The sequence below is a fragment of the Fringilla coelebs genome (assembly GCF_963513975.1).
Source record: "Fringilla coelebs genome assembly, chromosome: 24".
Classification (NCBI taxonomy): domain Eukaryota; kingdom Metazoa; phylum Chordata; class Aves; order Passeriformes; family Fringillidae; genus Fringilla; species Fringilla coelebs.
The window spans coordinates 5,975,630-6,003,016 of record NC_140050.1 but is presented as its reverse complement, the minus strand read 5'-3'; the positions used below and the strand labels follow the sequence as shown (position 1 = coordinate 6,003,016).

At 67.1% G+C, this 27,387-nt stretch overlaps 1 protein-coding gene across 3 annotated transcripts; it reads right to left on the bottom strand.

Moving 5' to 3' along the window:
- Positions 1 to 402: 402 nt before the first annotated feature.
- ANO8 (anoctamin 8) lies at positions 403 to 26,971 on the bottom strand (the record flags this gene model as incomplete). Of its 3 annotated transcripts, none has more annotated exons than XM_084220910.1 (18): positions 26,824 to 26,970; positions 23,804 to 23,914; positions 20,987 to 21,119; positions 20,139 to 20,277; positions 18,435 to 18,531; positions 17,308 to 17,424; positions 15,972 to 16,099; positions 13,402 to 13,563; positions 11,859 to 12,011; positions 10,037 to 10,163; positions 9,902 to 9,957; positions 8,156 to 8,230; positions 7,811 to 7,954; positions 6,274 to 6,942; positions 5,400 to 5,591; positions 3,127 to 3,258; positions 1,681 to 1,791; positions 403 to 1,065 (listed from the first exon to the last, which is right to left on the bottom strand). In XM_084220910.1, the coding sequence occupies exons 1-18, from the start codon at positions 26,924 to 26,926 to the stop codon at positions 403 to 405; spliced, it is 3,312 nt and encodes a 1,103-aa protein (XP_084077036.1). In that variant the 5' UTR covers positions 26,927 to 26,970. The 3 variants fall into 3 exon arrangements, with proteins under 3 accessions (XP_084077036.1, XP_084077038.1, XP_084077037.1); XM_084220912.1 differs by lacking the exon at positions 26,824 to 26,970 and adding an exon at positions 26,262 to 26,405; XM_084220911.1 differs by lacking the exon at positions 7,811 to 7,954 and having other exon boundaries at positions 26,824 to 26,971.
- Between the last annotated feature and the right edge of the window lie 416 nt (positions 26,972 to 27,387).

Below are 27,387 nucleotides of genomic sequence, written 5' to 3'. Positions count from 1 at the left end.
AACCGGGAACCGCCGCCCTCCTCCTCCTCCGCCCGGTTCTCCGGCTCCCGGAGTTCCCGGAGCCCCGGTCAGAACGGGGAACCGCCGCCCTCCTCCTCCTCCTCCGCCCGGTTCTCCGGCTCCCGGAGCCCCGGTCAGAACCCGGAACCGCCGCCCTCCTCTTCCTCCGCCCGGTTCTCCGGCTCCCGGAGTTCCCGGAGCCCCGGTCAGAACCGGGAACCGCCGCCCTCCTCCTCCGCCCGGTTCTCCGGTTCCCGGAGCTCCTGTCAGAACCCGGCCCCGCCGTTCTCCTCCTCCTCCGCCCGGTTCTCCCGCTCCCCGTGCCCCCGCAGCCCCGTTCAGAACCGGACACCGCCGCTCTCCTCCCCCGCCCGGCTCCTCCCGACCCCCCGGAGCCCCCGGTCAGAGCCGACCACCTCCTCCCTCCTCCTCCGCCCGGTTCTCCGCTTCCTCCCGCGCTCCTTCCTCGTTGAGATGCGACTTCCCGGGCGCCGCCTCCGCCGAGGACCCCGCGCGGGGCTGCGGGGCCGCTCCGGCCGCTCCCCCGTTAGCACCGAGCCCTTCGGACTTGCCGAAATTAAAGAGCTTGCCGGGATTGAAGGGCTTGGTGGGCGACTGCACCTTCTCGGTGCCCGCGTCCCGCTTAGTCTCGGGCGATTTGAGGAATTTGAAGCTCAGGAATCCCGGTAATTTGTTCTCGCTGCCCGTGGGCGATTGCGGCGACCGGGCGGCGGCGGTGCCGGTGGCGCCGGTGCTCCCGGACAGGAATTTGCCCTGCAGGGGGATGATCTGCTTCAGCTTCATCACGTTGTTGGTGGCCAGCAGCGAGCTGGGCCGCTTGGGTTTGTCGGTTCCGTGCGCGGAGGAGCCGCCGGAGCTTTTCCCCTTGGCCTGGCCTTTGTCGTGCACCGGGTCCTGCCCGGTGGCCTCGGCCTTGGTGGCCTCGTCGCGGGCGGGGTCGCGGTCGCGGCGCGCCTGGAGCTCGGCGTGGCGCTGCCGCTCCTCCTCCTCGCGCTTGCGGCGCTGCTGCTGCTGGAAGTGGTGCTGGGCCTGCCGCTCGTGCTTCTGGGGACAGCGACAGGCGACATCGAGGGGACACCGCGACAGCCAGGGGACAGCGGGTGTGGGGCACGGCGGGGGGATATCGAGGGGACAGGGACAGGGGACAGCGAGGGGACACTGGGACAGCCAGGGGACAGCGCGACAGCCAGGGGACAGCGCGACAGCGAGGGGACACGGCGTGGGGCACGGCGGGGGGATAGCGAGGGGACAGGGACAGGGGACAGCGAGGGGACACCCTGGGGACACCTTGGGGAGCCCAGTGATCCTGGCGACACCCTGGGGACACCTTGGGGAGCCCGGAGATCCTGGGGACACCTTGGGGATCCTTGGGGACACCCTGGGGACACCTTGGGGACGCCTTGGGGACAACCTTGGGGAGACCTTGGGGAGCCCAGCGATCCTGGGGACACCTCAACGATCCTGGGGACACCTTGGGGACAGCTTGGGGACACCCTGGGGACAGCTTGGGGACACCAACGATCCTGGGGACACCTTGGGGATGCCTTGGGGACACCTTGAGGAGCCCAGCGATCCTGGGGACACCTTGGGGACACCTTGGGGAGCCCAGTGATCCTGGGGACACCTTGGGGACACCCTGGGGACACCCTGGGGACCCACCTTGAAGGCCTCGCGGCGCTGGTACTCCAGCTTGGCCATCTCCTCGGCCACCCAGGCGGGGATGTCGGGAATGGCCACCTGGATCACGTACTTGAGGAGCAGGGCGAAGTGCTGGGGACAGGGGACAGGGGACAGGGGGACAGGGGACACAGGGACACACCTCAGCATCCCCGGCATCCCCGAAATCCCATCCTTCCACCCCAAAATCCGCCCCTTCCACCCCAAATCCGCCCCTTCCACCCCAAATCTGCCCCTTCCACCCCCAAATCTGGAATTTCCGCCCCAAACCCCAGGCCAGCATCCAGGGAATTAATTAATTAATTGATTGATTGATTAATTAACTGATTAATTAGTTGTGCAGGGCTGTGAGTGTGAACCCTCGGGGATTTTGGGGTATTTGAGCCCCCAGGGGTTTCTGGACCCTCCAGCCCAGAACTGCCCCGGCCTCTCCCCCCCGCAGCCATCGGCACCCCCAAATCCATGACCCAGCCTGGGCACCCCAAACCCAGCAGGGTGACCCCAAACCCCAGCGGGGTGACCCTGGGGTGACCCCAAACCCCACTGGGGTGATCCCAAACCCCACTGGGGTGACCCCAGGGTGACCCCACTCCCAGCAGGGTGACCCCAAACACCCCTGGGGTGACCCCGGGGTGCCCCCAGCCCCATTGGGGTGACCCCTGAGTGCCCCCATCCCCCATGGGGTGACCCTGAGGTGCCCCCAGCCCCATGGGGTGACCCCAACCCCCAGCAGGGTGACCTTGGGGTGCCCCCAGCCCCATGGTGTGACCCGGGGTGCCCCCAGCCCCCAGCAGGGTGACCCCAAACACCCCTGGGGTGACCCCAGGGTGCCCCCAGCCCCCATTGGGGTGACCCTGGGGTGACCCCAAGCTCCATTGGGGTGCCCCCAGCCCCCAGCACGGTGACCCCGGGTGCCCCCAGCCCCATTGGGGTGACCCGGGGGTGACCCCAACCCCCAGCAGGGTGACCCCAGCCCCATTGGGGTGACCCTGTGGTGACCCCCAGCCCCATTGGGGTGACCCCAATTCACATTGGGGTGACCTTGGGGTGCCCCCAGCCCCATTGGGGTGACCCCAGCCCCATTGGGGTGACCCCAGGGTGCCCCCAGCCCCATGGCGTGACCCAGGGTGCCCCCAGCCCCCATTGGGGTGACCCTGGTGTGACCCCAGCCCCATTGGGGTGCCCCCAGCCCCATTAGGATGACCCCAGGGTGCCCCCAGCCCCCATTGGGGTGACCCTGGTGTGACCCCAAGCTCCATTGGGGTGCCCCCAGCCCCCAGCACGCTGACCCTGGGGTGCCCCCAGCCCCATTGGGGTGACCCCGGGGTGCCCCCAGCCCCATTGGGGTGACCCTGATGGGACCCCAAACCCCATTGGGGTGACCCCGGGGTGCCCCCAGCCCTCTTGGGGTGCCCCCAGCCCCGGTACCTCGAGCACCACGACGCAGACGATGGCGGCCTGGGGGCTGAGCCCCGGGAAGAGGCGCTGCAGCTGCCCACACTGAGCGATCAGGTAACAGTTGACCACGATGGCCAGCACGCCCATGGCCTCCATCACCTTCTGTGGGTGTTAATTAACGGCTTTGGTTAATTGGGTAATTAATTAGTGTGCTGGTTAATGGGGATTGCACTGAGCGATCAGGTAACAGCCATGATGGCCAGCACGCCCATGGCCTCCATCACCTTCTGTGGGTGTTAATTAACGGGTTTGGTTAATTGGGTAATTAATTAGTGTTCTCATTAATGGGGATTGCACTGAGCGATCAGGTAACAGTTGACCACGATGGCCGGCACGCCCATGGCCTCCATCACCTTCTGCGGGGTGTTAATTAACGGGTTTGGTTAATTGGGTAATTAGTGTGGCGGTTAATGGGGATCGCACTGAGCGATCAGGTAACAGTTGACCACGATGGCCGGCACGCCCATGGCCTCCATCACCTTCTGCGGGGTGTTAATTAATGGGTTTGGTTAATTGGGTAATTAATTAGTGTGGTGTCTAATGGGGATCGCACTGTGCCATTATCAGGTAACAGTTGACCACGATGGCCAGCACGCCCGTGGCCTCCATCACCTTCTGCAGGGACCATTTGGGGTGTTAATTAATGGGTTTGGTTAATTGGGTAATTAATTAGTGTGGCGGTTAATGGGGATTGCACTGAGCGATCAGGTAACAGCCACGATGGCCGGCACGCCCATGGCCTCCATCACCTTCTGTGGGTGTTAATTAAAGGGTGTGGTTAATTGGGTAATTAATTAGTGTGGCAGTTAATGGGGATCCCCTCTGTCCCCATGTCCCTGTCCCTGTCCCACCTGCCAGTGGCCGATGCTGGCCATGCTGTCCCCATGTCCCCATGTCCCTGTCCCTGTCCCACCTGCCAGTGGCCGATGCTGGCCACCCTCTGCCCGAAGGGTCTCTGCAGGCCCCTGTCCCCATGTCCCCATGTCCCCTGTCCCTGTCCCACCTGCCAGTGGCCGATGCTGGCCACCCTCTGCCCAAAGGCTCTCTGCAGGCCCCTGTCACCCTGTCCCCATGTCCCCATGTCCCCTCTGTCCCTGTCCCACCTGCCAGTGTCCGATGCTGGCCACCCTCTGCCCGAAGGGTCTCTGCAGGCCGCTGTCACCCTGTCCCCATGTCCCCTGTGTCCCCTGTCCCTGTCCCACCTGCCAGTGGCCGATGCTGGCCACCCTCTGCCCGAAGGGTCTCTGCAGGCCCCTGTCCCCATGTCCCCATGTCCCCTCTGTCCCTGTCCCACCTGCCAGTGGCCGATGCTGGCCACCCTCTGCCCGAAGGGTCTCTGCAGGCCCCTGTCCCCATGTCCCTGTGTCCCCTGTGTGTCCCACCTGCCAGTGGCCGATGCTGGCCACCCTCTGCCCGAAGGGTCTCTGCAGGCCCGTGTCCCCTCTGTCCCCATGTCCCCACTGTGTCCCCATGTCCCCTCTGTCCCTGTCCCACCTGCCAGTGGCCGATGCTGGCCACCCTCTGCCCGAAGGGTCTCTGCAGGCCCGTGTCCCCATGTCCCCATGTCCCCTGTGTGTCCCACCTGCCAGTGGCCGATGCTGGCCACCCTCTGCCCGAAGGGTCTCTGCAGGCCCCTGTCCCCATGTCCCCTGTCCCCTCTGTCCCTGTCCCACCTGCCAGTGGCCGATGCTGGCCATGCTGTCCCCATGTCCCTGTCCCTGTCCCACCTGCCAGTGGCCGATGCTGGCCACCCTCTGCCCGAAGGGTCTCTGCAGGCCCGTGTCCCCATGTCCCTGTCCCCATGTCCCACCTGCCAGTGGCCGATGCTGGCCACCCTCTGCCCGAAGGGTCTCTGCAGGCCCGTGTCCCCATGTCCCCATGTCCCTGTCCCTGTCCCACCTGCCAGTGGCCGATGCTGGCCACCCTCTGCCCGAAGGGTCTCTGCAGGCCCTGTCCCCATGTCCCCATGTCCCATGTCCCCTCTGTCCCTGTCCCACCTGCCAGTGGCCGATGCTGGCCATGCTGTCCCCATGTCCCTGTCCCCGTGTCCCCATGTCCCCATGTCCCTGTCCCTGTCCCACCTGCCAGTGTCCGATGCTGGCCACCCTCTGCCCGAAGGGTCTCTGCAGGCCCGTGTCCCCATGTCCCCACTGTGTCCCCATGTCCCCATGTCCCTGTCCCTGTCCCACCTGCCAGTGGCCGATGCTGGCCATGCTGTCCCCATGTCCCTGTCCCTGTCCCACCTGCCAGTGGCCGATGCTGGCCACCCTCTGCCCGAAGGGTCTCTGCAGGCCGCTGCAGAGTTTGAAGGCGTCGCTGCGGATCTCCAGGACGTTGTTGAGCAGCGCGCAGGCGGCCGCCAGCGGGAAGGCCGAGGAGAAGAGCACCACGTAGCCAAACTGGATGAACATCTCCTGGTAGTCCTGGAAGGTGTCCTGAGGGGACAGGGGACAGCCACCGCGTCACCGGGGTCCTGATGGGACAGCTGGGGAAGGGGCGCGCTGGGAGGCCACCAGACACGGGGACACCTCGTGGGTCCTGATGGCCACGGGGACACTTTGGGAAGGGACACTCTGGGAGGCCACCAGACATGGGGACACCTCTGAGACCCCATGGGACACCTTGAGTCCTGATGGCTGCAGGGACACCTTGGGAAGGGACACTCTGGGAGGCCACCAGACATGGGGACACCTCTGGGATCCTGATGGCACAGCTTGGGAAGGGACATTTTGGGAGGCCACCAGACATGGGGACACCCCAGGAAGGGACACTTTGGGAGGCCACCAGACACGGGGACACCTTGGGGACACCATGGGACATTTTGGGGATCCTGATGGCCACGGGGACACCTTGGGGATCCTGATGGCCATGGGGACACCTCAGGAAGGGACACTTTGGGAGGCCACCAGACACGGGGACACCTCAGGGAGCCCATGGGACACCTCGGGGATCTTGGTGGCCACGGGGACACCTCAGGGACCCCATGGGACACCTCGGGGATCCTGATGACCGTGGGGACACCTCAGGGAAGCCATGGGACACCTCGGGGAGCCCAGCAGGCCCAGGGCCGAGGGGACAGAGGGGACAGAGGGGACAAAGGGGACAGCAGCCACCCACCTCGTACTTCTGCATGCAGCTCTCCACCTCCGCCTGGGTCAGCTGCGTGGAGTAATCCTCCTCGGGCGGGTCAATCCACGAGGCGCGGTTGCGCTTCCTCCCTTCCTCCTCCCCCTCCTCCTCCTCCCTCCTCCTCCTCCTCGCCAGCACCGCCGCCTCCGCCGCCCTGCCGGGGCTGCCGGGCTGCCCTTCGGCCTCCTCCTCCTCCTCGCAGAGCTCGAACACGGCGGCGGGGTCCATGCCCTTCTCCACCATGGTGGGGCTGCCTTCCTCCAGGAAGGGCTCATCCTCGGGCCCCGCGGGCTCGCCGCGCCGCTCGGCGCGCTCGATGAAGCTCACCTTCTTCAGCCTCAACCCGCAATCCAGCGCGCCCTCCTCCTCCTCCTCCTCCGAGCCGCGCCGCTCTTCCTCCCCGCGCTGCTGTTCCTCCTCCTCCTCCTCCTCGGGCACGCCGCAGCCGCCGTTCAGGCATTTCTTCTGGCTGCGGGGATGCTCGGGAGCGGCGTGCGGGGCCGGGTGCGGGGCGAGGCGGCGGAGCAGGGCGCGGCCGAGCTCCCGCAGGCTCCGCACGCTCAGCTGGCCCCGCCGCAGCCGCCGGTACAGGTGGGGCTGCGACACCTCGCGCACGTTCTGCAGGAACTGCCGCGTGATCAGCAGCGTGGCCAGCATCTGCGGGGACAGCGGGGACAGCGGGGACAGCGGGGACAGCGGGTCACACGCTGCCACCCACCCCGCCCCATCCCCACCCGCCCCCGCCCTCCCCTTCCCCATCGACGGGGAGCGTCCCCACGGCCTGGCCCCGCGCGGTTCCTGGCGCTGCTGATGTCCCCACGGTGTCCCCTGCTCCTCCCTGATGTCCCCACGGTGTCCCCTGCTCTTCCCTGATGTCCCCACGGTGTCCCCTGCTCTTCCCTGATGTCCCCACGGTTTCCCTGCTCTTCTCATGGTGTCCCCTGCTCCTCATGTCCCCTCAATATCCCTGCTCCTCCCTGATGTCCCCACGGTGTCCCTGCTCTTCTCGTGGTGTCCCTGCTCCCCTTGTGGTGTCCCCTGCTCCTCCCTGATGTCCCCTCAATGTCCCTGCTCCTCCCTGATGTCCCCACGGTGTCCCTGCTCTTCTCATGGTGTCCCTGATGTCCCCTCAGTGTCCCCTGTGTTTCCCCTGGATGTCCCCTGAGTGTCCCCTGAGTGTCCCCTGCGTTTCCCCTGTGTGTCCCCTGGATGTCCCCTGAGTGCCCCCTGGATGTCCCCTGAGTGTCCCCTGAGTGCCCCCTGTGTTTCCCCTGAGTGCCCCCTGGATGTCCCCTGAGTGTCCCCTGGATGTCCCTGGATGTCCCCTGGGTGTCTCCTGAGTGGTGTCCCCTGAGTTTCCCCTGAGTGTCCCCTGTGTTTCTCCTGGGTGTCCCCTGGCTGTCCCCTGTGTCCCCCCTGGCTGTCCCCTGGATGTCCCCTGGCTGTCCCCTGGATGTCCCTGGCTGTCCCCTGGCTGTCCCCTGGCTGTCCCCTGGCTGTCCCCTGGCTGTCCCCGCGCTCCTACTTTGGATACTCCCAGCGTCCAGCAGGAGCGCAGGAGGCGCCTGAGGAAGATGAGGGAGAGGTGGAGGTGGAGGAGGATGGAGGGGAGCAGAGCCTCCCGGAGCTGCCGCGCGAGGCTCTGCGACAGGGACAGGATGAGCAGGAGCTGCGGAAGGGACACGACGGGGACACGCAAGGGACAACACGGCGACACCACCACGAGCACACACAGGGACACAGAGACGCGCCGTGAGCCGCGCTGGGCGGGGACACGGGCGGGGACACCCGGACGGATGCGGTGGTGGCGGAGTGGGGGGGGGGGTGGAGGGGTGTTGGGGACACTTTGGGGACATCGCTGTCCCCTCACCTCCTTGAGGCGCTCCATGTCCTTGAGGTAGAATCCGATGTAGAAAAGGCTCAGGTAGGAATTGACGAACTGGAACTGGCGGTGACACGGAGGGGGGTGGCACCTGGGTCACCTCGGTGTCCCCTGGGTCACCTCGGTGTCCCCTGGGTCACCTCGATGTCCCCTCGGTCACCTCGGTGTCCCCTCAGCGCTGGCTGAGACCTTCTGCTTCCCTCCGTGTCACCTCTGTGACATCTCCAGCCCCATCTGTCACCTCTGCAGCTGCCAGGACCCCTCCTGTCCCCTCTGTCCCTTCTGGACCTTTCTGTCCCCTCTGTCCCCTCAGCAAGAGCCACTGGGACCCCTCCAGTCCCCTCTGTCCCCTCTGTCCCCTCAGCAAGAGCTGCCAGGACCTCTCCAGTCCCCCGTGTCCCCCTGTGTCCCCCAGTCCCCCCATGTCCCCTGTGTCTCAGTGTCCCCCATGTCCCCCCATATCCCTCTGTCCCCAGTGTCACATTGTCCCCCATGTCCCCCATGTCCCCATGCCCAAGTCTCCCCCCATGTTCCCCCTTGTCCCCCAGTGCCACCCATTGTCCCCGTGTCCCCGTGTTCCCCATGTACCCAGTCTCCCCCCATGTCCCTGGTGTCACATTGTCCCCCATGTCCCTGTGCCCAAGACTCCCCCCAGTGTCCCCGTGTCCCCCATGTCCCCCAGTGTCCCTGTGTCCCCCGTGTCCCCCCCGTCCCCAGTGTCCCCAGTGTCCCCCATGTCCCCGTGCCCAAGTCTCCCCCCATGTCCCCAGTGTCCCCTGTGTCCCCCAGTGTCTCCAGTCCCCCCCAGTGTCCCCGTGTCCCAGTCTCTCCCAGTGCCCCCCATGTCCCCCCTTGTCCCCCAGTGTCCCCCAGTGTCCCCAGTGTCTCCAGTGTCCCCATGTCCCCAGTGTCCCCGTGTCCCCCATGTCCCCAGTGTCCCCGTGTCCCCCAGTGTTCCCCAGTGTCCCTGTGCCCCCCAGTGTCCCCATGTCCCAGTCTCTCCCAGTGTCCCCCAGTGTCCCCATGTCCCAGTCTCTCCCAGTGCCCCCCATGTCCCCCCTTGTCCCCCAGTGTCTCCAGTGTCCCCCCTGTCCCCAGTGTCTCCGTGTCCCCCAGTGTTCCCCAGTGTCCCTGTGCCCCCCAGTGTCCCCGTGTCCCCCACATCCCCCCTGTCCCCAGTGTCCCTGTGTCCCCCATGTCCCCAGTGTTCCCATGTCCCCCATGCCCCCCATGTCCCCAGTGTCTCCGTGTTCCCCAGTGTTCCCCAGTGTCCCCCACGTCCCCCCGTGTCTCCAGTGTCCCCCTGTCCCCAGTGTCTCCGTGTCCCCCAGTGTTCCCCAGTGTCCCTGTGTCCCCCAGTGTCCCCGTGTCCCCCACGTCCCCCATGTCCCCAGTGTCCCTGTGTCCCCTGTCCCCGTGTCCCCCAGTGTCCCCATGTCCTCCATGTCCCCCTGTCCCCAACGTCCCCGTGTCCCCCAGTGTCCCCCCCTGTCCCCAGTGTCCCCCATGTCCCCCCTTGTCCCCCAGCTTCCCCATGTTCCAGTGTCCCCCATGTCCCCATGTCCCAGTCTCCCAGTGTTCCCATGTCCCCCATGCCCCCCCAGTGTCCCCAGTGTTCCCATGTCCCAGTCTCTCCCAGTGTCCCCGTGTCCCCCAGTGTTCCCATGTCCCCTGTGTTCCCCAGTGTCCCCCTGTCCCCTGTCCCCGTGTCCCCAGTGTCCCCGTGTCCCTCACCAGGACCATTTTGATGATGAGGTGTTTCTCGTAGGCGCTCTGCAGCCGATAATTCTCTGCAGGGCACAGGGGGGGTCAGGGGGTCCCAGAGCCACCCCAGGGCCACCCCAGGGCCACCGCAGGGTCCCCACGCACCCATGTCATTGAGCCACAAGGCCACTTTCTTGTAGAGCTCGTCACAGGCGGTGACAATGACGGCCAGGATGATCTTGGGCAGGAAGCGAAGGACGCGCGGCAGCTCCTGGACACTGAGCACCAGCTCCTGAGGGGACAGGGACAGGGGACAGGGAGGGACAGGGACAGGGAGGGGACAGGGACAGGGAGGGGATGGGGACAGGGTGGGGACAGGGACAGGGGGGGACAGGGAGGGGACAGGGACGGGGAGGGGACAGGGTGGGGACAGGGAGGGGACAGGGGGGGACAGGGACGGGACAGGGACGGGACAGGGAGGGGACAGGGATGGGGACAGGGAGGGGACAGGGTGGGGACAGGGAGGGGACAGGGGGGGACAGGGACGGGACAGGGAGGGGACAGGGAGGGGACAGGGATGGGGACAGGGAGGGGACAGGGAGGGGACAGGGAGGGGACAGGGGGGGACAGGGACGGGACAGGGAGGGGACAGGGAGGGGACAGGGATGGGGACAGGGAGGGGACAGGGAGGGGACAGGGAGGGGACAGGGACAGGGACAGGGACAGGGACAGGGAGGGGACAGGGAGGGGACAGGGAGGGGACAGGGACGGGGAGGGGACAGGGTGGGGACAGGGATGGGACAGGGAGGGGACAGGGAGGGGACAGGGAGGGGACAGGGATGGGACAGGGACAGGGAGGGGACAGGGAGGGGACAGGGATGGGGACAGGGACAGGGACAGGGAGGGGACAGGGAGGGGACAGGGATGGGACAGGGAGGGGACAGGGAGGGGACAGGATGGGGACAGGGATGGGGACAGGGACAGGGACAGGGACAGGGACAGGGACAGGGACAGGGACAGGGATGGGACAGGGAGGGGACAGGGATGGGACAGGGACAGGGATGGGGACAGGGACAGGGATGGGGAGGGGACAGGGAGGGGACAGGGACAGGGTGGGGACAGGGTGGGGACAGAGAGGGGACAGGGAGGGGGCAGGGACAGGGATGGGGATGGGGATGGGGACAGGGAGACAATCAGGGTCAGGATCAGGATCAGGACCCGGAGCAGCACCAGCAGTGCCACTGTCACTGTCCCCAGGGTGGTGTCCCTGTCCCCAGAGCAGTGTCCCTGTCCCCGTCCCCAGCGCAGTGTCCCTGTTCCCAGAGCAGTGTCCCTGTCCCCAGGGCAGTGTCCCTGTCCCTGTCCCTGTCCCTGTCCCTGTCCCTGTCCCCAGCACACCTGGAGCTGGAAGCAGCCCAGCATCAGCAGGAAGACGCAGGCCAGGCAGGCCAGGCAGTGCACTGTCCCTGTCCCTGTCCCTGTCCCTGTCCCTGTCCCTGTCCCCAGGGCAGTGTCCCTGTCCCACCTGGAGCTGGAAGCAGCCCAGCATGAGGAGGAAGACGCAGGCCAGGCAGACCAGGCAGTGCACTGTCACTGTCACTGTCCCTGTCCCCAGGGCAGTGTCCCTGTCCCTGTCCCTGTCCCTGTCCCCAGTGTCCCTGTCCCACCTGGAGCTGGAAGCAGCCCAGCATGAGGAGGAAGACGCAGGCCAGGCAAGCCAGGCAGTGCACTGTCACTGTCACTGTCCCTGTCCCCAGAGCTCTGTCCCTGTCCCCAGGGCAGTGTCCCTGTCCCTGTCCCCAGTGTCCCTGTCCCACCTGGAGCTGGAAGCAGCCCAGCATCAGCAGGAAGACGCAGGCCAGGCAGGCCAGGCAGTGCACTGTCCCTGTCCCTGTCCCCACGGCGGTGTCCCTGTCCCTGTCCCCAGGGGGGTGTCCCTGTCCCCAGGGCGGTGTCCCTGTCCCTGTCCCCAGTGTCCCCGTCCCACCTGGAGCTGGAAGCAGCCCAGCATCAGCAGGAAGACGCAGGCCAGGCAGGCCAGGCAGACGGGGAGGCTGACGAGGCTCTGGAACAGGAGGCGCTTCCAGGGCGGGTAATGGAACTCCTCAGTGCTGGTCACCGGGCTGATCCGCTTGGAGCCCTGCGCGCACCGCCCGTGGCACACGGGGACACCGGGACACGGGGGGGAACACCCACGGGGATGGGGAAACGCGGGGATGGGGACACACGGGGGACACGGGGACACGGAGCACACGGGGACACGGGGGGGACACCCACGGGGCATGAGGGGACACGGGGACACGGGGGGGACACCCACGGGGACACCGGGACACGGGGGGGACACCCACGGGGCATGAGGGGACACGGGGACACGGGGGGGACACCCACGGGGACACCGGGACACGGGGGGGACACCCACGGGGCATGAGGGGACACGGGGACACGGGGGGGACACCCACGGGGACACCGGGACACGGGGGGGACACCCACGGGGCATGAGGGGACACACGGGGCACCCACAGGGACATGGGGACACGGGGCACGCGGGGACACAGGGGGGACACCCATGGGGACAGGGACACATGGGACACCCACAGGGACAGGGACAGGGACCCATAGGACACCCAAAGGGACAGGGACAGGGGCATAGGGCACCCACAGGGACAGGGACCCACGGGGACACATGGGACACCCACAGGGACAGGGACAGGGACCCATAGGACACCCAAAGGGACAGGGACAGGGGCACAGGGCACCCACGGGGACAGGGACACATGGGACACCCACAGGGACAGGGACAGGGACCCATGGCCTGTAGCACACCCAGGGACAGGGACCCCACAGATCCACGGACCCACAGGGACAGGGACCCCCAGAAGGGACAGAACCCCCAGGAATGGGACCCCCAGAACGGACAGCAGCCCCAGGAACGGGACCCCCAGAGGGGACAGGAGCCCAAGGGATGGGACCCTCAGGGATGGGACCCCTGGAGGGGACAGGATCCCCAGGGATGGGACCCCCAGAAGGGACCCCGGAGGGGACAGGAGCCCCAAGAATGGGAACCCTAGGAATGGGACCCCCAGAGGGGACAGGACCCCCAGAAGGGACAGGACCCCCAGGAATGGGAGCCCCAGAAGGGACAGGACCCCCAAAAGGGACAGGACCCCCAGAAGGGACCCGGAGGGGACAGGACCCCCAGAAGGGACCCCTAGGGGACAGGAGCCCCAGAAGGGACCTCTAGGGCACAGGATCCCCAGGAATGGGACCCCCAGAAGGGACAGGACCCCCAGAAGGGACAGGACCCCCAGAAGGGACCCCAGAAGGGACAGGACCCCCAGGGATGGGACCCCCAGAGGGGACAGGACCCCCAGAGGGACCCCCAGAGGGGGCACAGGAGCCCCAGGAATGGGAACCCTAGGAATGGGACCCCCAGAAGGGACCCCAGAAGGGACAGGACCCCCAGGAAGGGACAGGATCCCCAGAAGAGACCCCAGAAGGGACCCCCCAGAGGGCCCAGGACCCCGCCTGACCCGGAACTGCGGCCGCGGCTCCTCCAGGGACTCGGCGGGCGCGTCCAGCGTCCCCCACTTGTAGGCGAACTCGGCGCCGCGGCGCTTCCACTCCTCCAGGAAGAGCGTGGCCCAGACGACGTTGAAGAGGGCAAAGACCACGCAGGAGATGTCCTGGCTGGTCTGGGGGACAGATGGACAGACTGCTCCGGGGTTGGTCCCCCCCCACAGCCCCCAAATGCAGCCCCAGGGGGGTGGGGGCTGGCACGGTCCCGAGGGGATGGGGGGGAAAAGGGGATTGAGGGAAAAGGGGAGGGAGGGGAGGGGATCCGGCAGGGAAGGGGGAAATCCAGAAGGAGGGAGGGGAAATCCCACGAGGAAACCCCACAAGGAAAAGCCCAAGAGGAAAAACCCAGGAGGAAAAGCACAGGAGGAAAACCCCATGAGGAAACCCCACAAAGAAAACCACCTGAGGAAACCCCACGAGGAAAACCACACAGGAGGAAAACCCCATGAGGGAAACCCCACGAGGAAAACCCCATGAGGGAAACCCCACAAGGAAAACCCCATGAGGAAGAGCCCACAAGGAAAAGCCCATGAGGGAAACCCCACAAGGAAAACTCCATGAGGAAAACCCCACAAGGAAAACCCCATGAGGAAAAGCCCACAAGGAAAAGCCCAGGAGGAAAAGCCCACGAGGAAAAGCCCACAAGGAAAACCCCACAAGGAAAACCCCACAAGGAAAACCCCATGAGGAAACCCCACGAGGAAAACCACACAGGAGGAAAAGCCCATGAGGAAAAGCCCACGAGGAAAACCCCACAAGGAAAACCCCACAAGGAAAAGCCCACAAGGAAAACCCCACGAGGAAAAGCCCACAAGGAAAAGCCCACAAAGAGGGATGGAAAACCCCACAAGGAGGGAGGGAAACCCTGAAGGAGAGCTGGTAAACCCCAAAAAGGGATGAAAACCCCACAAAGGGAAGCAAAACCCATGAGAAGTAATGGGATGGAAGGGATGGAAACCCCAGGAGGGGATGAAAACCCCAAGGAGGGACAAAAACCCCACAAAGGGAAGCAAAACCCACAAGGAGTGATGGAAACCCCAGGAAGGGATGGAAACCCTTGAAGGACTTTGGAAACCCTCCCAGAAGGATGAAAACCCACAAGGAGTGATGGAAACCCTTAAAGGACTTTGGGAACCCTCCCAAAGGATGGGAACCCCAAGGAGGGATGAAAACCCCACAAAGGAGTGATGGAAACCCTGGAAAGGGATGAAAACCCTTAAAGGCTTTTGGGAACCCTCCCAGAAGGATGGGACCCCCAGAGGGGATGGGAACCCCTAAAGGATTTTAGGAACCCTCCCAGAAGGATGGAAACCCCAAGGAGGGATGAAAACCCCACAAGGGGAAGGAAAACCCACAAGAAGTGAAGGGATGGAAGGGATAGAAACCCTTGAAGGATTTTAGGAACCCCTCAGAAGGATGGAAACCCCGAGAGGGGATGGAAACCCTTAAAGGATTTTGGGAACCCTCCCAGAAGGATGAAAACCCACAAGGAGTGATGGGATGGAAGGGATGGGAACCCTTGAAGGACTTTGGGAACCCTCCCAGAAGGATGGGAACCCCAGGAAGGCATGGAAACCCTTAAAGGATTTTAGGAACCCCCCCAAAGGATGGGACCCCCAGAGGGGATGGGAACCCTCAAAGGACTTTGGGAACCCCAAGAGGGGATGGAAACCCTTAAAGGACTTTGGAAACCCTCCCAGAACGATGAAAACCCACAAGGTGTGATGGGAACCCCTAAAGGATTTTAGGAACCCCCCCAAAGGATGGGAACCCACGAAGGAGCGATGGAAACCCCACAAAGGGAAGCAAACCCCACAAGGAGTGATGGGAACCCCAGGAAGGGATGGGAACCCTTGAAGGACTTTGGGAACCCTCCCAAAGGATGGGAACCCCGAGAGGGGATGGAAACCCTTAAAGGATTTTAGGAACCCCCCCAGAAGGATGGAAACCCCAAGGAGGGATGGGAACCCTTAAAGGATTTTAGGAACCCCCCCAGAAGGATGGGAACCCACAAGGAGTGATGGGAACCCTTAAAGGATTTTGGGAACCCTCCCAAAGGATGGGAACCCCAGGAAGGGATAGAAACCCTAAAAGGATTTTGGGAACCCTCACAGAAGCATGAAAACCCCGAGAGGGGATAAAAACCCCACAAAGGGAAGCAAAACCCAGAAAAAGTGATGGGATGGAAGGGATGGGAACCCTTAAAGGATTTTGGGAACTCTCCCAGAAGAATGGGAACCCACAAGGAGTGATGGGAACCCCAAGGGGGGATGAAAACCCTTAAAGGATTTTGGGAACCCTCCCAGAAGAATGGGAACCCCGAGAGGGGGTGGGAACCCTTGAAGGACTTTGGGAACCCTCCCAGAAGGATGGGACCCCACAAAGGGAAGTAAAACCCACAAGAAGTGATGGGATGGAAGGGATGGGAACCCTTAAAGGATTTTAGGAACCCCCCCCAAAGGACAGGACCCCCAGAGGGGTGGCTCCCCCCGGGAAGGTCGGGGTACCCCCGGGGAGGCCCCACCTGGTCGCTGTCGGTGAAGGTGTAGAGGATGGAGCCGAACACGGCCGGGTACACCATGGCCGAGGTGTAGAACCCCAGCCAGGCGAAGTACAGGGCGATCTTCACCCCAAAATAGTCACAGATGTCATCTGGGGGGGCACGGGGGGCGTCAGCGGGGCAGGGACCCCAAAACACCCGCGGGGGTCACCCCAGAGCTCACCGAGGGGCTGGGACCCCAAAAACCCCGCTGGGGTCACCTCAAAGCTCACCGAGGGGCTGGGACCCCAAAAAACCTGCTGGGGTCACCCCGAAGCCTCTGGGAACCCCAAAAAACCCCACTGGGGTCACCCCAGAGCTCACCGAGGGGCCGGGACCCCACAAACCCCACTGGGGTCACCCCAGAGCTCACCGAGGGGCTGGGACCCCAAAAAACCTGCTGGGGTCACCCCGAAGCCTCTGGGAACCCACAGACCCCACTGGGGTCACCCCAAACCCTCTGGGACCCCAAAAAACCTCACTGGGGTCACCCTAAATGGGACCCCAAAAACCACACTGGGGTCACCCTAAATGGGACCCCAAAAACCACACTGGGGTCACCCCGAACCCTCTGGGACCCAAAAAACCCAACTGGGGTCACCCCGAAGCCTCTGGGACCCCAAAAAACCCACTGGGGTCACCCTGAACCCTCTGGGACCCCACAAACCCCACTGGGGTCACCCCGAACTCTCTGGGACCCCCAAACCCCCTTGGGGGTCACCCCAAAGCTCACCGAGGGGCTAGGAGCCTGAAAATCCCACTGGGGTCACCCTAAATGGAACCCCTAAAACCCCTCTGGGACCCCCCCAAACCCCTGTGGGACCCCCACACCCCCAATCTCACCGAGGGGCTGCGGCTCGCACACCCTTTTGGGGGGGATCCCCACTCTCACCGAGGGGCTGGGACCCCTCAAACCCTCATGGGGTCACCCCAAACCCCTCTGGGGTCACCCCAAACCCCCCTGGGACCCCCCCAAACCCCCCTGGGACCCCCAAACCCCCGTGGGACCCCCAAACCCCCCCGCTCTCACCGAGGGGCTGCGCCTCGCACACCGCATTGGGGGGGATCCCCACTCTCACCGAGGGACTGGGACCCCTCAAACCCCTCTGGGACCCCCCCAAACCCCTCTGGGACCCCCCCAGACCCCCCGTGGGACCCCCACACCCCGCTCTCACCGAGGGGCTGCGCCTCGCACACCCCATTAGGGGTGACCCCAAAGCCTCACCAAAGGGATGGGACCCCATAAACCCTCCTGGGGTGACCCCAAACCCCTTTGGGACCCCCCAAACCCCCCTGGGGTCCCCCCACACCCCGGTCTCACCGAGGGGCTGCGCCTCGCACACCGCCTGCACCCAGGACTTCATCAGGCGCTTGAGGATCCTCTGCTCGTGCAGCGGGAAGAGCTGCTGGATCACCCCCCGCGCCGCCAGCTCCGGGACTGCCACCGCACGGGCGACACCGTCAGCGACACCGGCGACACCGGCGACACGGCCCCGGGGGGAGGGAGTACGGGCGGGGACAGCGGGGACAGCGGGGACAGTGGGGACAGTGGGGACAGGATCCTACACACCCCGCCCGGCACACGGCCCCAGGGATGGGGACAGTGGGGACACAGGTTTAGGGACAATGGGGACACAGGGTTAGGGACAACAGGGACACGGCCCGGGGTCCTCGCTGCCACCCCGCACGGCCCGGGGGCCGCGGGAGTAGGGGCGGGGACAGCGGGGACAGTGGGGACAGTGGGGACAGGATCCTACCCGCTCAGCACGCGGCCCCAGGGTTGGGGACAGTGGGGACACAGGGTCAGGGACAGTGGGGACACAGGGTTAGGGACAACAGGGACACGGCCCAGGGGTCCCCACTGCCACCCCGCATGGCCCTGGGGTGGTGGGGCTGGCACAGGGACAGTGGGGACAGTGGCACGTGGGAGCTGCGTGCCACAGGGGCAGTGTCCCCGTGCCCCGTGGCAGTGTCCCCATGCCCCGTGGCAGTGTCCCCAGTCCCGTGGCAGTGTCCCCGGGTGCCGTGGCAGTGTCCCCACGCCCCGTAGCAGTGTCCCTGTGCCCCGTGGCAGTGTCCCCGGGTGCCGTGGCAGTGTCCCCAGTCCCGTGGCAGTGTCCCCACGCCCCGTAGCAGTGTCCCCAGCCCCGTGGCAGTGTCCCCGTGCCCTGTGGCAGTGTCCCCAGCCCCGTGGCAGTGTCCCCAGGTGCCATGGCAGTGTCCCCGTGCCCCGTGGCAGTGTCCCCAGTCCCGTGGCAGTGTCCCCACGCCCCGTGGCAGTGTCCCCGTGCCCCATGGCAGTGTCCCCGGGTGCCAGGGCAGTGTCCCCACGCCCCGTGGCAGTGTCCCCGTGCCCCATGGCAGTGTCCCCACACCCCGTGGCAGTGTCCCCACACCCCGTGGCAGTGTCCCCGTGCCCCGTGGCAGTGTCCCCAGTGTCACACTCACTGATGGGCTGTCCCTCCAGGAAGTGGATGTTGTGCAGGGACTCGCCCTGCTTGGCCCGCAGGTTCTCCAGCCAGTAGCGGATGATGCTCTGCCGCTCCTGGGGGACAGTGCCATCGGCCCTGTCCCCTCCCTGCCCCTGGCCCTGTCCCCTCCCTCACCCTGTCCTCGTCCTTGTCCTTTCTCTGTCCCTGTCCCCTCCCTGCCCCTGGCCCTGGCTTTGTCCTTTCTCTGGCTCTGTCCCCTCCCTGATCCTGTCCTTGTCGCCTCCCTCACCCGGTCCTTGTCCTTGTCCCTTCTCTGGCCCTGTCCCCTCCCTGGCCTTGTCCTTGTCCCCTCCCTGGCCCTGGCGCTGTCCTTGTCCTTTCTCTGGCCCTGTCCCCTCCCTGGCCTTGTCCCTGTCCCCTCCCTAACCCTGGCCCAGTCCTTGTCCCCTCCCTGGCCCTGTCCTTGTCCCCAGCACTGGAGGTGGCTGGATCCTCCCCCAGCCTCCCCAGATCCCACACCCTGTACCCCATATCCCCTATCCCAAACCCCACACCCCATATCTCACACCCTATACCCTGTACCCCCCACCCCACACCCCATATCCCACACCCTCCACCCCGTGCCCCCCAGCCCCTGCACTCCCCGTGCCCCACACCCCGTGCCCCCGTGCACCCCGTGCACCCCGTACCCCCATGCCCCTGTACTCCCGTGCTCCCCACACCTTGCCCCCAGCCCCCCGTGCCCCCCACCCGGTGCCCCCCACCCCGTGCCCCTGTGCCCCACACCCCGTGTCCCCCAGCCCCCGTGCCCCCCATGCCCCACACGCCTCAGCCCATGCCCCCCAGCCCCTGTACCCCCCGTGCCCCACACCCCGTGCCCCCATGCCTCCCATGCCCCCTGTGCCCCCCGTGCCCCCCATGCCCCACACCCCCCACCCCGTGCCCCCCAGCCCCTGCACTCCCCGTGCCCCCTGTACCCTCCGTGCCCCCGTGCCCCCCAGTCCCCATACCCCCGTATCCCCGTGCCCCCCGTACCCCCCAGCCCCTGTACCCCCCGTGCCCCCCAGCCCCTGTACCCCCCGTGCCCCACACCCCGTACCCCCGTGTCCCCCGTGCCCCCGTGCCCCCCAGCCCCTGTACCCCTGGTGCCCCCGTGCACCCCACCCCGTGCCCCCGTGCCCCCCGTGCCCCCGTGTCCCCCAGTCCCTGTACCCCCCGTGCCCCCCGTGCCCCCGTGCCCCCACACCCCCGTGCCCCACACCCCACCCCCCGTGCCCCCGTGCCCCACACCCCGTGCCCCCGTGCCCCCCAGCCCCCCGTGCCCCCCGTAGCCCCGTGCCCCCCGTGCCCCCCGTAGCCCCGTGCCCCCCGTGCCCCCCGTAGCCCCGTGCCCCCCGTGCCCCTGTATCCTCCCGTGCCCCCCAGCCCCTGCACCCCCCGTGCCCCCCAGCCCCCGTAACCCCCGTGCCCCCCGTGCCCCCGTGCCCCATACCCCTGTAACCCCCGTGCCCCCCGTGCCCCCGTGCCCCATACCCCCGTGCCCCACACCCCCCAGCCCCTGTACCCCCGTGCCCCCGTGCCCCACACCCGACACCCCGTGCCCCCCAGCCCCTATACCCCCCGTGCCCCACACCTGGTGCCCCCCAGCCCCCGTGCCCACTGTGTCCCCCGTGCCCCCCGTGCCCCCAGCCGGTGCCCCCAGCCGGTGCCCGGTGCCCACCTGCGAGCTGAAGAAGCCCAGCTCGTTGTCGATGTTCTCGTAGATGAAATCCTCCTCGCAGCAGAAGCCGCGAGTGCCGCCCCCGAACTCCGCCTTCACCGGCTTGCGCAGCCCCAGCTCGTCCGCGCCGCGCAGCAGGCTGGGGACAGCGGGGACAGCGGGGACAGTGAGGGGACAGTGAGGGGACAGTGTGGGGATAGTGTGGGGATAGTGTGGGGATAGTGTGGGGATAGCGGGGGGACAGCGGGGACAGCGTAGGGACAGTGGGGACAGTGAGGGGACAGCGGGGACAGTGAGGGGATAGCGGGGGGACAGTGGGGGGACAGCGGGGACAGCGGGGGGACAGCGGGGACAGTGAGGGGATAGCGGGGGGACAGTGGGGGGACAGCGGGGACAGCGGGGGGACAGTGAGGGGACAGTGTGGGACAGTGGGGACAGCGTGGGGACAGTGTGGGGATAGCGGGGACAGCGTGGGGACAGCGGGGGGACAGCGGGGGGACAGTGGGGACAGTGTAGGGACAGCGAGGGGACAGTGAGGGGACAGTGGGGACAGCGCGAGGACAGCGTGGGGACAGAGGGGACAGCGCGGGGACAGTGGGGACAGCGGGGGGACAGCGTGGGGACAGCGGGGGGACAGCGCCGGACAGCGAGGGGACAGTGGGGGGACAGTGTGGGGACAGCGGGGGGACAGTGGGGACAGTGTGGCGACATTCTAGGGACACTCTGGGGACACGGTGGGGACACTGTGTGGACACAGTGGGGACACTGGGGACACCATGGGGACACTCTGGGGACATGGGGACACTCTGGGGACACTGTGGGGACATGGGGACGCGGTGGGGACGCACCTCTCGTAGGTGGCGGTGAGGAAGAAGGCGTAGACGCGCGTGTGCCGGTGGTGCCGCACCTGCACGATCAGCTCGGGGATGCCCAGGCGGATGTGGTTCAGCAGCCACAGCAGCGTGTGGTCATCCGTGCTGTCTGCGGGGACACCGCCGTGTCCTGCCGTGTGGCACTGCCCCGCGGCACCGCCCTCCCCGTGTCACTCATCCCTGTCCCCAGCCATCCCCGTGTCACTGCCCCGCGGCACGGCCCTCCCCCTGTCACTCATCCCTGTCCCCAGCCTGCCCCGTGGCACTCATCCCTGTCCCCATCCTGCCCCGTGTCACTGCCCCGCGGCATGGCCCTCCCCCTGTCCCTCATCCCTGTCCCCAGCCATCCCCGTGTCACTCATCCCTGTGCCCATCCTGCCCCATGTCCCTCATCCCTGTCCCCAGCCATCCCTCATCCCTGTCCCCATCCTGCCCCGTGTCACTGCCCCGCGGCACCGCCCTCCCCCTGTCACTCATCCCTGTCCCCAGCCATCCCCGTGTCACTCATCCCTGTCCCCAGCCATCCTCGTGTCACTGTCCCGGGGCACGGCCCTCCCCGTGTCCCTCATCCCTGTCCCCAGCCATCCCCGTGTCCCTCATCCCTGTCCCCAGCCATCCCTCATCCCTGTCCCCATCCTGCCCCGTGTCACTGCCCCGCGGCACGGCCCTCCCCCTGTCACTCATCCTTGTCCCCAGCCCTCCCCCTGTCACTCATCCCTGTCCCCATCCCTCCACGTGTCCCTCCTCCCTGTCCCCATCCATCACTCATCCCTGTCCCCGTCCATCCCCGTGTCCCTCATCCTTGTCCCCATCCATCCCAGTATCACTCATCCCTGTCCCCATCCTGCCCCATGTCCCTCATCCCTGCCCCCATCCATCCCAGTGTCCCTCATCCCTGTCCCCATCCATCCCAGTGTCCCTCATCCCTGTCCCCAGCCATCCCTCATCCCTGTCCCCATCCTGCCATGTGTCACTATCCTGATGCCCAGCCCTCCACGTGTCACTCATCCCTGTCCCCGTCCCTCCAGGTGTCCCTCTTCCCTGTCCCCATCCATCCCTCATCCCCGTTCCCCATCCTGCCAGGTGTCACTGTCCCATGGCCCAGGCCCTCCACGTGTTCCTCATCCCTGTCCCCAGCCATCCCCATGTCCCTCATCCCTGTCCCCATCCTGCCACATGTCCCTCATCCCTGTCCCCATCCTGCCACATGTCCCTCTTCCCTGTCCCCATCCATCCCTCAACCGTGTCCTGATCCTGCTGCGTGTCACCATCCTGGTGCCCAGCCCTCCCCGTGTCACTCATCCCAGTCCCCATCCTGCCACATGTCCCTCATCCCAGTCCCCATCCATCCCCGTGTCCCTCATCCCTGTCCCCAGCCATCCCAGTGTCCCTCATCCCTGTCCCCAGCCATCCCTCATCCCTGTCCCCATCCTGCCACGTGTCACCATCCTGATGCCCAGCCCTCCACATGTCCCTCATCCCTGTCCCTCCAGGTGTCCCTCATCCCTGTCCCCATCCTGCCACATGTCACTCATCCCCGTCCCCATCCCTCCAGGTGTCCCTTACCCCAGTCCCCATCCCTCCAGGTGTCCCTCTTCCCTGTCCCCATCCATCCAGGTGTCCCTCATCCAGGTCCTCACCCATCCCCATGTCCCTCATCCCTATCCCCATCCATCCTCATGTCACTCATCCCTGTTCCCATCCCTCCAGGTGTCCCTCATCCCTGTCCCCATCCTGCCACGTGTCACTGTCCTGGGGCCCAGCCCTCCATGTGTCCCTCATCCCTGTCCCCATCCATCCAGGTGTCCCTATCCTGGTCCCCATGTCCCCATCCCGTCCCCAATCCCCCATTCCATCCCCATTCCCACATCATCCCCAATCCCTCCCCCATCCCCCATCCCCCACTGCCACCTCCCGGCCTCTCCCCACCATCCCCACCCCCTCCTGCTCCGGCTATCCCGGATTTTCCCGGCCACATCCCATCCCGGATTCCCCAATCGCATCCCGAGCCCGGTTTTGCCGGTCCCACCCCACCCTTGTCCCGGTTTTCCCGATCACATCCCAATCCCGGTTTTCCAGGCCCCATCCCGGTCCCAATTTTCCCTGTCCCACCCCACCCCGATCCCAGTTTCCCAGTCCCATCCCGATCCCGGTTTTCCCGGTCCCACCCCGATCCCGATCCCGGTTTTCCCGGTCCCACCCCACCCCGATCCCGGTTTTCCCGGCCACATCCCAATCCCGATCCCGGTTTTCCCGGTCCCACCTCGATCCCTGTTTTCCCGGCCACATCCCAATCCCGATCCCGGTTTTCCCCGTCCCATCCCAATCCCGGTTTCCCCGGTTTTCCCGGTCCACCCCGACCCCGGTTTTCCCGGCCACATCCCGATCCCGGTTTTCCCGGCCCCACCCCGATCCCGGTTTTCCCAGTCCCATCCCGATCCCGATCCCGGTTTTCCCAGTCCCATCCCGATCCCGGTTTTCCCCGTCCCATCCCGATCCCGGTTTTCCCCGTCCCATCCCGATCCCGGTTTTCCCCGTCCCATCCCGATCCCGGTTTCCCCGATCCCACCCCGATCCCGATCCCCGTTTTCCCAGTCCCACCCCGATCCCGATCCCGGTTTTCCCAGTCCCATCCCAATCCCGGTTTTCCCGATCCCACCCCGATCCCGGTTTTCCCAGCCACATCCCAATCCCGATCCCGGTTTCCCCGGTCCCACCCCACTCCGCTCCCGGTTTCCCCGGTCCCACCCCACCCCGCTCCCGGTTTTCCCGGTTCTCCCGGCCCGTCCCTACCCGGGAATGTCATCAGCACGTCGCAGTTCTCGGTGGGCACCGTTTTCATCCAGGCCTTGTGGGACATGATGTAGCGCCCGGCCTGGAGCAGCCGCTTCCCGAAGAGTTTATCTGCGGGGGCAGCCGGGGCACCGATCAGCACCGGCGGCCAGCGGCTCCCGGGGCGCCCCGGTACCCCGCGCTGGCGGCGGGACGCGTCCCGGCCTGTCCCCGCCTGTCCCCGCCTGTCCCCGCCTGTCCCCAGCCCGGCTGGCATCGGGTTTCTGCGGCGGCAGCTCCCAAAATCGGCCCCGACAGCTGCGGGGAGGAGCCGCGGGCGCGCCCCGCCACCCCCAATGTCGCGGGGTGTCCCCTCGGAGCGTCCCCAAAGGCTCTCACCTCCTCCCGGAGCCCGGGCGCGGAAAAGCGCAGGGAAAACGGGGATGGGAAAAAAAAAAAAAAAAATCAACCGGTCTCCATGGAAACGCGGCGGGCAGCCAGGCTGGGATGGGGACAGTCCCCAAAGCGCGGTGGCACCCAGGGGACACGGCCCTGCCCGCCCCGGGGTGTCCCCAAAGCGCCTCGCGGGGAGGGTGGGCGCGGGGGGATCCCCAAAAATCCACGCGGGGATGGCAGCGAGGGAGGGCCCCGATGGCGTGGGGACCCCGCGTGTGGCTTCCCGGCCGCGGTGTCCCCTCCGGCCTCGGTGTCCCCTCGGTGTCCCCTCGGTGTCCCCTCCTCGGGCCGGGATGCGGCGGCGCCCCGGGGCTGGGAAGGGCTCGGGGTGCCGGAAACCGCCCGGGAAAACAGGAAATGCCCGAGCGGCGGGTGCCGGGAAAGGCTCCCCAAAAACGGGGACCTCTGTGGGATCCCCCAAACCCGGGCACCCCCACGGGAACCTCTGTGGGACCCCCCAAACCCGGGCACATCGGTGGGACACCCCAAACCCGGGCACATCTGTGGGACCCCCCAAACCCGGGCACCTCCGTGGGACCCCCCAAACCCGGGCACCTCTGTGGGATCCCCCAAACCCGGGCACCCCCACGGGAACCTCTGTAGGACCCCCCAAACCCGGGGACCTCTGTGGGACCCCCAAACCCGGGCACCCCGGGGGTGCCAAGGTGTGGGGCAATGGGGTGCCAGGGTGTGGGGTATGGGAGTGCAGGGTGTGGGGTAATAGGGTGCCAGGGTGTGGGGTGTTGGGGTGCCAGGTGTGGGGGCAGTGGGGTGCCAGGGTGTGGGGTAAGGGGGTGCAGGGTGTGGGGTAACAGGGTGCCAGGGTGTGGGGTTAAGGGGGTGCCAGGGTGTGGGGCAATGGGGTGCAGGGTGTGGGGTATGGGGGTGCAGGGTGTGGGGTAAGGGGGTGCCAGGGTGTGGGGTGTTGGGGTGCCAGGGTGTGGGGTAAGGGGGTGCCAGCTGTGGGGGGTTTGAGGTTTAAGGGTGCTCGGGTATTGGGGTGCCAGGGTGTTGGGGTGTCCGGGTTTTGGGGTACCGGGGTGTAGGGGTAGCCGGGTGTTGGGGTATTGGGGTGCCAGGCTGCCCGTGTTTTAGGGTGCCCGTGTTTAGGGTGCCAGGGTGTGGGGGTAAGGGGGTGCCAGGCTGCTAGGGGCTCAAGGTTTAAGGGTGTTCGGGTATTGGGGTGCCAGGGTGCCCGTGTTTTAGGGTGCCCGTGTTTTAGGGTGCCCGTGTTTTGGGGTGCCCATGATTTGGGGTGCCCGTGTTTTCGGGTGCCATGGGCAGATCAGGCTGTGGGGCTACCAGGGTGCCCGTGTTTTGGGGTGCCCGTGTTTTAGGGTGCCAGGCCATGGGGATATCAGGCCGTGGGGCCACCACGGTGCCCGTGTTTTGGGGTGCCCGTGTTTTTGGGTGCCCGTGTTTTGGGGTGCCCGTGTTTTAGGGTGCCAGGCCATGGGCAGATCAGGCTGTGGGGCCACCACGGTGCCCGTGTTTTAGGGTGCCCGTGTTTTGGGGTGCCATGGGGATATCAGGCTATGGGGCCACCAGGGTGCCCGTGTTTTAGGGTGCCCCTGTTTTGGGGTGCCCGTGTTTTGGGGTGCCATGTGCATGTCAGGCCGTGGGGCCACCGGGCTGCCCGCCGGGCACGGGGCACCGGCGGCGGTGGCAGTGCCACCCTGCCCGGCCAGCCGGGTGACGCCGGCGGGCTGAGCTCACCCTCCCTGCATTATTCATGTCCTGCCCGCGACACTGCCACCGCGACACTGCCACCCGCGACACCGCCACCGCGACACTGCCACCCCGGGGGCACAGAGCCAGGCCCGGGGGGGATTCCGTGCCCACGGAAAACGGGGGGTCCCCGCCACCCCCAGGCTGGCTGAGCTTGGGGGGGGTGACCCCGCTGTCCCCGCGGCCCCTCCCGACACGCGGTGCCACCACCGGAGCGTCCCCGAGGTCTCGGCGGGGCTGCCACCCCCCGGGTCCCCCCCGTTTGTCCCCGTTTGTCGCCGGCCGTGCCGCTCACCTTGGCTCCCGGGCTAAGGTCACCGGAGCTGCGGCGTGGCGGGCTCCGAGCGGCGTCCCGGGGGGCACCAAGTGGGTCACCCACCCGCCGGTGGCCGCCGCGCTCGGTGACACAGCTGCCACCGGGCCCTGCCACCCCCCCGCTCCGGGGATGTCACCGGGGGGGGGGGAGGGGACCCCGAGGCCGGCGTGGGGACGGCGACACAAAGGCGGCGGCGAGCTGCGCCACCCCCCCGCCGTGCTGGGGGGGGGCAAAACGCCTTCCGGGGGTGGGGGTGACACCGGGGATGTCACCGGTGGTGGCGGCGGGGGGGGGGGACACGGAGCCGCCCGCCAGCGCCATCCGGGGGGGGGTCGGGGTTGTCCGGGTGGGGGAAGGTGACAAAAACCCCCCGAGAGCCACAACCCCCCGCCGCCGCCATGAGCGGGACCCCCACCGGCTCGGAGCCGGTACCGGGAGGATGCTCCGAGCTCCGGTACCGGCAGCCCCATCCCCCCCCGCTTCGTCCCGCATCCGCAGCTCGCCGCATCCCGGCCCTCCCCGCACCGCCGGTTGCCCGTACCCAGCACTCCGGTGGGCGCCGCCGGTTCCGTTCGCTCCTCCGCCGCCGGGCCCCGCCGGGGCCGCTCTCCGTCCTGCGCCGCGGCCGCCGCCGCTTCGGGCATGGTGCGGGGCTCGGCGGCGGCGGCGGGGCCGGTGCATGGGGGCCGCCGGGGCCGCCGGGGCCGCCGGTGCCGCCGCCGCTGCGGCCGGGAGGAGGGACAAAGGCGGCGGCGGCGGAGCGGAGCGCGGAGCCGCCGCTCCCGGTACGCTCCGGTTGGCCGCGGCTCCCGGCCACGCGTGTCCGGCCGCGCCCCGCGGGGGAACCGGGGGGGAGCGCGGGGGGCGGCTCGGAACGGGGGTGGCGCCGCCGTGGTCCCCGCCGTGGCGCCGGTGCGCCCCGAGGCGCCGCCGCCCCCTCCCCGCATCGCCGCCCCGCCGGGCTCGGCCTGGCCCCGGAGGTGTCCCCGAGTGCCACCACCCCCCCGGTGCCCCCCGGTACCCTCTCGGTGTCCCCTCGGTGCCCCCCGGTACCCCCCGGTGCCCCCTCGGTGCCCCCCGGTGCCCCCCGGTGTCCCCTCGGTGC